The 12,083-nt window shown below is 39.4% G+C and overlaps 1 protein-coding gene across 2 annotated transcripts in view; it reads left to right on the plus strand.

The window, feature by feature from the left end:
* QTRT2 (queuine tRNA-ribosyltransferase accessory subunit 2) overlaps nucleotides 1-11,917 on the plus strand; it is a 44,154-nt gene extending 32,237 nt beyond the window's left edge. Inside the window, exons 10-11 of one of the 2 annotated variants that reach the window (XR_014245360.1) lie at nucleotides 7,566-7,736; nucleotides 10,306-11,917. Coding sequence is in view for 1 of the 2 variants with exons in the window: in XM_082394743.1 (XP_082250869.1) it covers nucleotides 7,566-7,599 (34 nt within the window). In the remaining variant the exon portion in view is untranslated. Of the gene's footprint in view, nucleotides 1-7,565 lie in introns of both variants that reach the window. The other variant, XM_082394743.1, reaches the window with a different exon arrangement.
* The last annotated feature ends 166 nt before the right edge of the window (nucleotides 11,918-12,083 follow it).

Below are 12,083 nucleotides of genomic sequence, written 5' to 3' on the forward strand. Positions count from 1 at the left end.
GTTTTGCTTTTGAAATCACAGCTTAGTGGAGAAAATAAACATTTTACTGTGCAAAACAGCGCAGTAACCACATTGCTGGTGGGATATACAAAGTATAATACCATGGTATGAAAGTTTTACTCACCGTGTTTTTTTAACCAAAATAGGAACATGTAGTTGGATGAATGTGAATCTACTTATGGGGACAACAGGGAAAATAGTTGACTTGGTAATTTAAAAAAGGATGTATAGAGTTTTATCAAGGGAAGAAGATTCCAGGCCACTAACCAAGTGGTCCAGGAATTCCTCCCGGACTTGCCGGTGTTCTTTCCACGGTGCCATGTTTCCTCTGATTACCCTTCCGTTATCCATCCCTTACTCACCCACAATTTGCTGACTGACTAGGCAGGCAATGCAAGGGATACAGAAGAAAGGAATGTTGTTTCCTCTGATAAAATGAAACCCAGAATCCCTGAAGTTTAGCGCTGGAAGGAAGGTGGTATTCCACAAAGGGGTGGTTCACTGATTCCAGCCGTCCCAGCGTTCTCCCGCTGAGATTTAACTTCCCTCTGGAGGTTTCATATTCAAGTTAGCCCTGTCTCCATCACGTGAGCTTCTCCTGGAGGAACGCTGGCTCAAGCTGGATTGGAAATATTTGTCTCCTTCCCTGACAGCAGTTGGAATTTCTTCATTTTTTCACATAGATGATCTAAATCTTTAGATCCACAATCTTTTTTATTTTTTATTTATTTTTAAAATTTGTTTATTTATTTTTGGCTGCATTGGGTCTTCGTTGCTGCGTGTGGGCTTTCTCTAGTTGCAGCGAGTGGGGGCTACTCTTCATTGCGGTGTTTGGGCTTCTCATTGTGGTGGCTTCTCTTATTGCAGAGCACAGGCTCTAGGGGTGTGGGTTTCAGTAGTTGTGGCATGCGGGCTCAGTAGTTGTGGCTCGTGGGCTCTAGAGAGCAGGCTCAGTAGCTGTGGCTCAGTAGTTGTGGAGCACGGGCTTAGTTGCTCCACGGCATGTGGGATCTTCCTGGACCAGGGCTCGAACCCCTGTCCCCTGCATTGGCAGGCGGATTCTTAACCACTGGGCCACCAGGAAAAAGTCCCACAATCTTTTTAAAATTTCAGCATTGGGGGTGATGTAGGGTAGCAGAGGGAACGTGGGGAGTTACCGCCCACAATTGGGTGTCTGCTTCAAAGCTAGGGGAGGTATTCTGGCCACTGTTACAACCTCTCCTGGAATCAGAAGTGACTGACTTCTGTGATTGACAAAACCAGCAGTTAATCCTGGGTTTCCCTGGTGGTGCAGTGGTTAAGAATCCGCCTGCCAATGCAGGGGACACGGGTTTGAGCCCTGGTCCGGGAAGATCCCACATGCCCCGGAGCAACTAAGCTCGTGTGCCACAACTACTGAGCCTGCACTCTAGAGCCCCTGAGCCACAACTACTGAGCCCACGTGCCACAACTACTGAAGCCCACGCGCCGAGAGCCCGTGCTCCGCAACAGGAGAAGCCACCGCAATGAGAAGTCCATGCACCGCAACGAAGAGTAGCCCCTGCTCGCTCCAGCTAGAGAAAGCCCGCGCGGCAACGAAGACCCAACACAGCCAAAAATAAAGAAATAAAAATAGTAAAGTTCCCTTTAAAAAAAACCACATGTATTATAGCAGCTAATCCTGATTCCATTATCTCCTTTGCAGTGGATTCAATAAACAAGACCCTTGCTATTCTTTGACAGAAACTCCAAACAGCAAGCTGGTGCCATTTTCTTAGTGTCAACCGATCAGCTCAGGGTGAATCTTGTTTGTTCTACATTCATATCTATTCCTCCCACTCCTATCTGGATTATTTTGAAGCAAATTACAGACAATTTATGATATCATTTGTAAACATTTCAACATGTATCTTTAAAAAATAAGGACTCTTAAAAAATTAATAATAATTTAAAAAACAACCAAGAAACTCTAAAATACACATGTGAAATAGCTGACCACTTCAGATATTACTTCATTACACACTATACCACTTTATCCTATTATTGATTAAAGACTAGTGATTTTTACTGAAAAATCTTTGAAAGTGGTTCAATAAAAAACTTTCACCAATCAATAAACAAATAAATAAGTAAACACAGTACTGTTATTCCACTTAAAATGAATAATACCTTACTATAACCCAATACCTAGACAGTACTCAAAGTTCCTCCAACATCTCATAATTTTTTAGAGTTGATTTGTTTGAATCAGCATCTATGTAGCTATTAATTGCTTGAAATGTGGCTAGTCTGAATTGTTATATCCTTAAAGCATAAAATATACAACAGATTTCAGAAATTTAGCACATAAAAAAGATGCAAACAATAATTTTTACCCTGTTAACATTTCAATGATAAATAATATTTAATACATTGGAATAAATATATTATTATTAAAATTAATTTTACTTATTTACTTTTACTTTTTTAATGTGGCTGGTAGAAAATTTTTAATTACCTGTGTGGTTTATATTATATTTCTGTTGGATAGTGATGATCTAGAGGCTTGATCAGGTTCAGATTTGATGTTTCTGGCAAGACCATTTCGTGGATGGTGGTGTGTTCTTCCACGTGGAGGCATGTAATGGTTCGTTCACTTTTTGTGCTGTTAAGATTGATCAGTGGTCCTGGCATTGCAGCCTGATGCATCAGTTTTTCATCTAATGGTCGTGGCAGCCACTAATGATCATTTTCCAGATCCACTATTTCATTAGTGGCTGCTGTGGACTGAATATTTGTGTCCCCCTCCCCAAATTCATGTTGAAACCCTAACCCCAATGTGATGGTAATTGGAGATGCGGCCTTTATGAGATAATTAGGTTTAGATGAGATCATGATGGAGTCCTCATGAGGGGATCAGTGTCCTTATAAGAAGAAACTAGAAAACTATGCTCTCTCCACCATCGGAGGGTACAGCAGGAAGGAGGCCACCTGCAAACCAGGAAAAGGGCTCTCACCAGACACCGAATCTGCCAGCACCTTGATCTTGGACTTTCCAGTCTCCAGAACGGTGAGAAATTAGTGTTTGTTGTTTAAGTGACCCTGTGCATGGTATTCTGTTACAACAGCCCAAGTTGATTAAGACAGGGGTTTCTAGGTAACAGTCTGCCATTACTTCTGTCTTTATTAGTTGGAGTATTTCTGTAAAGAAAAACCTTTCCTCATCAAAGATTTGGTTTTATTGAGGTTCAAATTATATAGGATAAGTGCTTGATTATTTTCTTGTGTTTACCAGTTTTCAAAAGAATGTGTTGTTTTCTTAGCATCCTCCAAAAGTAACAAATGAGAGTTTTTTAAAATTTATATTTTAAGTATCATAATGTACTCACAACATTTTAACTGTCTGTTGTTTTAAAAACCATTCCAGTTATCCTTTGTGATGCTCAAATTGTCTCAAGGATCATCCTGTTGGCTTCTGAGTCCTTTTGACACAATCCCAATATTTATTTTTTTCTTTCTGGTATAATAAGATGTTCCAGGATCATATTTTACATTTCCTGCCCCAAATTGGAATTAACCATTTTGCAAAGAAGTTCTGATTCCTTTTATTGGAAAGTGCTTTTTCAGAGACCGTAATCTGGGTTCTAGGAGTATTTATTGCTATACATTATGATCATTGCTTCTACGTTTTTTCAGTGGAAAGAGCAAAGAAATACATATTTTTTAAAAGAGAAAATACTCTGTGAACTCAAAGTCAAATTTAGATTATGGGGTTTTAACATAACATTTTTTATGTTAAACATATTACATTTATATCTCCTTTTACACTGAAAATTTTAGTTCCTTAATGACATCAGCCTAATTACTTATTTTGATTTACCCCACCCACATATGCAACAGTGTCAGAGTAACAATTCTAATATTATTACTAATAATGTGATGTCTCATAATAGTTTAAAGGTTCTTTATAATTCTTCATGCTCTTGGAGATGTACATCTCTTAGAGATGTACAGTCAATTATGTGTTTTAAAGTCACTTGGAATGACTCCTCTCTCTGTGGCTAAATCAACTCTAGTCACACATTTGTTTATTTTATTTTGCTTTTGATTGTTAGGGGTTGCTTATTTTCATGAGTATTTAATCCAGATAAGGGTGAGTGGTTTTTTCTTTCAACACTTTAAATATTTCACTCTGTTCTCTTCTTGCTTGCCTGGTTTCTGAAGAGAAGTTGTAATTCTTATCCTTGTTCTCTACAGGTAAGTTGCTCTTTTCCTCTGGCTTCTTTCAAGATTTGTTTTCCTCTTTGTCTTTGGTTTTCTGCAGTTTGAATATAATATTCCTAGGTGTAGTTTTTTTATATTTATCCTGCTGGGTGTTCTCTGAGCTTCCTGGATCTGTGGTTTGATGTGTGTCACTGATTTTGGAAAATTCTCAGCCATTATTACTTCAAATAAGTCTCCAAACTTCTCTTTTTTATAAGGACACTGGTCATATTGGATTAGGGGCCTTTCTAATGACCTCATTTTAACTTGATTACCCTTGTAAAGACCCTATCTCCAAAGGTAGTGTTCTGAGGTACTGGGGATTAGAACTTCAACATATCTTTTCTGAGGGACACAATTCAACCCATAACAATGATATAAACTCAAATCTGTATAAAATTGAAGACTGAATTAGTAAACTGAAGATAGTATATATTGAGAAATTCACCCAGAATATAGCCCAGAGACCCATATATACATATGTGTATGGTCTGAGTGTTTGTGTCCCCTCCAAACTCAAATTTTGAAACACTAAACCCAAGTGTGATGGTATTAGGAGGTGGGGCCTGTGGAGGTAATTAAGATTAGAGAAGGTCATGAGGGTGGAGACCTCAGGAATGGGATGAGTGCCCTTACAAGAGTCACAAAGAGCTTGCTTCCCTTCTCTGCTCTCTGCCATATGAGGACATAATGAGAAGTCTGCAGTCTGCAACCAAGAAAAGCACTCTCACCAGAATCCAGCCATGCTGGTGCCCTGATCTAGGACTTCCAGCCTCCAGAACTGTGAGAAATAAATGTCTGTTGGTTATAAGCCACTCAGTCTGTGGTATTTTTGTTACAGCAGCCTGAACAAGACAATGTGTGTGTGTATTTATTCAGACTATATATGTGTGATGTATTTATTTAATTAATTTACTTCAGTTAAGAGACATGGAGGATAGATTCAAAGGTTCCAACATTCCAGTATATCTAATAGGATTTTTATTGCAGAAGGCATTACTAACAGCATACCCAATCACCATTACTCCTCCATCCTTAATAGCAGTATCCTGATATTTTTCAGGGAGGAAATGTGCCTAGCTAAAAATACTTGATTTCCCAGTCTCCCTTGCAACTCAGGTAGTCATGTGACCAGTTCTGGATGGTGAGATACCAGTAGAAATCCCTGGGTAGGCCATTCTTTCCTTAATACGAAATCAAAGCTCCATTAGGAGAAAGCTCTTCACCCAATAGCATTTCTCCCGCTGCCCCTCACCAAAAGTCTCAGTTGATTTTTACAGAGTAATTTAACAAATGTAATCTCTACCTTTTGAAAAAAAAAAATTTTCCTGACCTAGACGAATTGATCCCCAAAATGCAAATGATTTTACATCAGAAAATCTATTAATATACCACACAACCAATTAAAAGAAAAAAACTCTATGATCAACTTAGTAGATATAGAAAAAAGAAAGCACATTTGATAAAATTAGACATTCTTGCACTCTCTTATTCGTTCATTTAAAGGAAAAAAGTAGCAGAATAAGTATTGGGGAGTTGAGAGTTGCTATTATATCAATATATAAAGAGTGCCTTTTATAGGTGACATATGAGTAGACACCTCAAGGAAGTGAGGCAGTGAGCCATGCTGACATCTGAGGGAAGAATGTTAGGGATATAGACTTTGAGATGGGAACATGCGTAGCGCTTTTTAAGTCATAAAAGACGTAAACAACTAAACTCTTAGCACTTATGGGTAGAAGAAAATATCCTTAACTGTACAAAAGGTATCTATCAAAATCTTGCAGAAAGTTAATAATGAAACTAAAAAACTATATCACCACTTCTATTCCGCATTCTACTGACCATCCTAAACAATGTAATAAGACGAGAAAAAAAGAGGTACAGAAATTACAAAGAAGTTCCAAAATAGATCTTATTTTCAGTCAACATTTTTTTTTAAATTTATTTATTTATGTATTTATTTTGGCTGTGTTGTGTCCTCGTTTCTGTGCGAGGGCTTTCTCCAGTTGCTGCAAGTGGGGGTCACTCTTCATCGCGGTGCGCGGGCCTCTCACTATCGCGGCCTCTCCCGCTGCGGAGCACAGACTCCAGACGCGCAGGCTCAGTAATCGTGGCTCACACGCCCAGCCGCTCCGCGGCACGTGGGATCTTCCCAGACCAGGGCTCGAACCCGAGTTCCCTGCATTGGCAGGCAGATTCTCAACCACTGCGCCACCAGGGAAGCCCCAGTCAACATTTTTGATTACATAGGAAATCTAAGAGAATCTACAAACTACAAGACTTAATCAGAGAGTCATTGAAGGTTTCTGGATACAATATCAATATAAAATGATCAATTGTATTTCTATATTGTGGTAATAAGCAAATTGCAATTGTAATAATGATATTTCATCAATGATAGCCATAAAGCTATAAAGTATCTAGGAACAAATAATACCCATTAGATTAACAAATTAAATAGTTAACAACTCAAAGGTTTGAAAGAATATGGATAAATGGGAACTCATAAACTAAAGATGGGGAAGTAAATTAACACAACCACTTTGGAGAAAAATTTGATAATATCTACTAAAGTAAAAGATGTGCAAATCTTTCTACCAATAATTTCTCTTATAGGTTTATATCCTAGAAAAAATTCAGCACATATGCTCAAGGATATATTATAAAAATATTCGTTATAGCTTTTTAAAACAATAAAGATTTCAGAAGAGATTAAAGGATTATCAACAGGAGAATGGTATGTTTATATAGAGTTAAAATGAATGATTGAACTAAACTTCCATGTATCAACTAATGTAAAAAATGAATTTTCAGAGAATAGTACTTATATGTACTTTGAAAGCGTAAAATAAAATACACTATGGATATATGTGTATGTAGCAAAGCATAAAACATGATGAAAATGATAAACATTTAATGCCAAATAGTGATTCCTTCTGAGCATAGAAGGAGAAAAATGCTATAAAGATGATTAAGTGTTTTTGTAATGTACTCTTTCTTTTAAAAGATCTGAAATGAATATAGCAAAATGTTAACATCTGATATAGCTATTAGGTGTAGTATTATTCTCTAAAGTTTTCTGAGTATTTGATACATTTTATGATATTTTCAAAAGTGAAATAAATCATCTAAGAAGACAACATTTTTAATCTCATGGACCACTCCCAGGGTTGCAGAATTTAGTGCTTCTACCAGCTGGATGTTCCCGTTCCCCTCTCTGAGCTCCCTGTCTCCTCTTTAGGAAGTTAGTATGAGGTCATGTTTGTGTAACCACCAGGGCAGCCCAACGAGAACCAACTTTTTATTTGTTCCCTATGGTTTTGGTTTTTCTTCCTGACAAGAACTAAAACTCATGTTCTATTTCCACCCCCTTGATGTTGCTCATGGATTGACATAATTAAACGAGCGAGAACTTTGAGGTTTCTCCTACATTTCTTCAGAGTGAAACCTGATGAAGTTTGAAGGTGATGGTGCTGGGCCGAGTGACAATATGGCTGGGATGGCGTTACCAGGCAAGCTTTGTTTTCTTCTTCACTGAAAGGAATTACTCCTCCTAGCTTCCTTAGCTTCTTTCTAGCTTCTCACTGAATTCTTTATTTCTTACTAACATTTCTCACAGCTTCTCTCTCTTTTTTCTAAACTTGAATTTATTTTCACTTGATCAAGCTGTTTTCCTACTTCCTTTGAATTTCTACTCTACGCAGCACAACTTCCCTTATCTCACAGAATCTTTGCTCCCTTACTTTACCTCCCTTTGCAAATCCTGAGCAAGACTTGCCCTTATCTCCACTCCCCTGCCTCTATCTCAGTCTTCTGGACAGTTTTGTCTTTATAGTATTTTCAAAAGTGAGACAAACCATCTAAGAGGCAGTAACATTTTTATCTCATGAAACCCTCCTACGTCCTAGGCTTTAATCCCCATATGTGTGGAGACAGGGCATTTTTTTTTTTTTTTTTTTTGAGACATTAGTAGTTTTATCGATAGGGGAACTTACACATCTGAAGAAAGGTCCTGGAGTGACACCCCACTGTGTGTGGCCGCAGACGGCAGCGGGAGGTGGCGGCAGGCTTCGCTGCGGGCGGAGGGGGAGATTACCAGTTATAGGGGAATTGACATGTCAGGTAGGCTCATTAGTTACCAGGGAAACCAGTAGAGGGTCACACCCCTCACCGCCCCTTTGATAAGAACAATCACTAGCTGGGCCCTGGGGTAAGTATGTAGGAAAGTCAGTCATATGAGTAAGATACAGGTGAAGCAGGCACTGGTCAGGCAGGGGATGTACGGAGAGCAAGAGAACAGCCATCCTGAGTGGCCTGACCTCACACTCCACCCTTACATACCCTGCAGGACCCTTATAGTCTTGGTCTGCCCCTCTTCTGCGATATCCCTGGAGTCAGGTATGTAGAGGGGCACTGCAACTGGATACCACAAATACAATACAGACAGGCCACCCCTGTTTTTCACAAACCCAGGGCCACCCCCATGGGGAGAGGCGGGGACAGGGCAATTCTTGATTTAAAAAACTCAGTTCTCAGACTTGTGTTTGCCAAGAGGGGGAGGTAGGGGAGGAATGGATTGGGAGTTTGAGATTAGCAGATGTGAACTGTTATATGTAGAATGGATAAACAAGAAGGCCCTACTGTATAATACAGGGAACTATATTCAATCTCCTGTGATAAACCATAATGGAAAAGAATATGAAAAAGAATGTGTATATATATATATATATATATGTATAACTGAATCATTTTGCTGTATGGCAGAAATTAACACAACATTGCAAATCAACTATACTTCAATAAAATAAATTTTAAAAATACTCAGTTCTCAGCGTTCCTTGCTCAAAATTCTCCCTAAAGATTGTTCATTTCTACCCAGTTCCAACTCATAACTCCCATCCCTGATATTTTCAGGCAACATATCTATGTTAAGCACAAGTAGTAGATATTCTTGTATAGATAGGTCATGGTTTCCAGTTTATATTTTCTTACATGTGATTTTTTTTCAACAACTCTGTAGACAGGACAAAGTTCATTGCCCTCACTGAGGAGGCTGAGGCAGAGATTTACTCCTTAGAGTTTGTCAGCTGAAGAAGGTGGACTTTAATTGAAGTTGATAGAAGCAGAACAGTTAAGAGATGGAAATCCCCAGCTGTCAGGGTTTACAGGCGGAGACAGCCAATTCCCTGTAGAAGTGCTTTCTTCACTTGGCTCCACTCATGAGTTTTCTGGAGGCAGGTGGTAGGTGAGTTTGCCTGGTACAACAAAGGCTCACTCCAATACATGAACAGAAGGTATTTCAGTCCAACAAAAGCAGTGTCTGGAAGAGAAGCCCAGGGGTCTTACACAGATCCTGGAAGGAGGCAGGGAAACAGAGGGGAAAAAGACAGGAGGGAAGGGGGAGGGGGAAGGAGAGTAAGTAATGGAGAAGAAAAAAGGTGTGAAAGAATTTGCTCCTAATTTGTCTTTATGAAATTTTGATATATGAAAATTCCTACTTGAAAGTGAGATAAATAAATAATAAAATGAGATAAATTATTTGCATTACAAATTAACTCTTCACTTCAAAAGAGTATTTACCACAGGTGCGGTTCTGTGATGTGAGACTTTAGAATGGAATATGACTTGGGGGAGGTGGGAGATTTAAACAATAAAATCCTGATTATATTATAATAGGAAATAATCCAGGGATAAAAGGGGAAACATCTAAAGAAGGAGGTGGTTGTACAGGGAGCTCTCGGCAGAGCTCAAGCTTTTAAAAGGACATGCACCAAAGACAGGGAAAGGGGATTACAGATGAGCTTGAACACAAAAGACTGTCACGAACCTTCAAAAACAGGATAAAGGAGGCTAAAGTTGGGAATAAACCTAGCCTTACAAAAAGTGCTAAAGACTGCTGTAAGGACCCTAAAAGCTTTGTTATGGTAAGGAGAAGCCCAAACATGGAGCAACTTGCTCTTTCAGTAAGTGAGATGGTATAATGTTAACATAAGTTAAGTAGTTCTTGCTTTTTTCTATTGTTTATATTGCTCTGTCTTCACCGACATGCAGAAAGATGGAAAAAAATTGTATTTCTCTTAGGTAGTGCGGAAGAAGTATATTGATATTATCCCACTTGGAAAAAGAATGAAGATTCCCAGAGTCTGGGCATCAAAGACAGGAGAAGACTTGGGAGCCCCGAGGCCAAATTTGGGAGAAATGTGGTGAGAAGATGCAGGAGAAAGACCAAGCCAGGAAGATGGTGATCTGCCCCTCCCCTCTTCCCCACTGGGCTCAGATCTTGGGTAAATTCCATTAAAGCTTGTTAATTGCTTAGTGTGAGTGGACTTCTTATGGAAATAGAAGATGGAACTCAGCTCAGTTCCCTAGGGGGCCTGGGGAAAATAAAAACCAACTTTCAAATGTAGGAGCCAGAGGAAGGGGATACCAGGATATACCACATTCAATTTTGAAAGGAAAGTGCAAGGAGAATTGAAGTCCCACATAAGTGAGAAATTAAGAAAACAGAACCTCTCTTAGTGGATTTAAGTTTCTAGAGCTGGAGGAATTAAATGCCAGGAAATTGAAATAATGTGCAGGGCAGAGGGATTCCCAGTGCCTCTATCAGTAATCCATTGGGGGTTACAGCAAAAGGGAGAGGTGCCTGAAGGCTGAGGGCTTTTCACACAGGGGAACAGATTAGATTCTACCAACTATGGATCAGGAAGCCTGACATCGATTCCATTGCAAATGACTGGCTTAAGGCTAAACCAATCATGGTATTCCATTCCCCTTGCCAGGATGGATTTTAGAGCATTACAGACTTAATCCAAGGATGAGGGAAATTCTTTTTAAGGGACAAAGCCTCAGGTAGTATGCATGTCAAGAGAAATACTTTGAGGTAAGAATATATATCACTCATAGGCAGTAGTGAATGATTTGGCCAATTGATGCTTTACAACCTAAGAAACAGAATGTCTTAGCTAGTTGATGTCAGCCAACTTCTATCAGTGCTGGCACAAAAGGCACATTAATGCACTAGTAGGTAAGAAATGGAGCCACCATCCTAGCAAGGCTCACTGACCTTTATCACCAGGAGAAGACGGTTCTGCTCTTACATAATGGAGACAGAAAAGAATACTCAGTTGCCCAAATATGATGGTAATGGACAAGTACAACAAACATGGCCTGTGAAATGGTAGCAAGGATGGAGGCTACGCATGGCCCCAAAACATGGGCTCCAGCTATCTAAGTCTGATCTAATTATTGCCACTGTTGAATATCCAGCCTACCAGCAAAAAACACCAGCAATGAGCTCCCAATATGGCTCCACCTCTTGAAGAGACCCATCAGCTCCTTAATGGAAAGTTTATTACAATGGGCCCTTCCATCTTGTGATTCCTCTTGATAGGAAATGAGTGAATTGACACATATTCCAGTATGGATTTAGCTTTCCTACTCATACAATCTTAGCCCAACAGTGCTTATGTGGTACTTGATCCACTGGAATAGAATCCTGACAAACATTACCTCAGACCCTGGTAATTGCTTGTATGGATGGAGGGATGGCCGTATGCACATGACCATGTGATCCACTGTTTCTATCACATATTACACCTCCCAGAAGCTGCTAGTCTAATGGATGTGCAACAGCTTTTTGGATGCACGATAGAGGCATCAGCTTGGAGATGATGCCTTCTGATGATGGGCACCAGACTTCAGATAGAGTATATTCTCTAAATCAAAGATCCTTATATGATGCCAATCCAATCAGTAAAATACATGGATCTGGGAAATGAGAAGTAGAAGTACAAGCACCACTGCTTAACATTATTCTCTCTGATGCACTTGAGGAATTTTGTACTTCTTGTCCCTGCTAT

This window comes from Balaenoptera borealis, assembly GCF_965194805.1.
Source record: "Balaenoptera borealis genome assembly, chromosome: 5".
Lineage (NCBI taxonomy): Eukaryota > Metazoa > Chordata > Mammalia > Artiodactyla > Balaenopteridae > Balaenoptera > Balaenoptera borealis.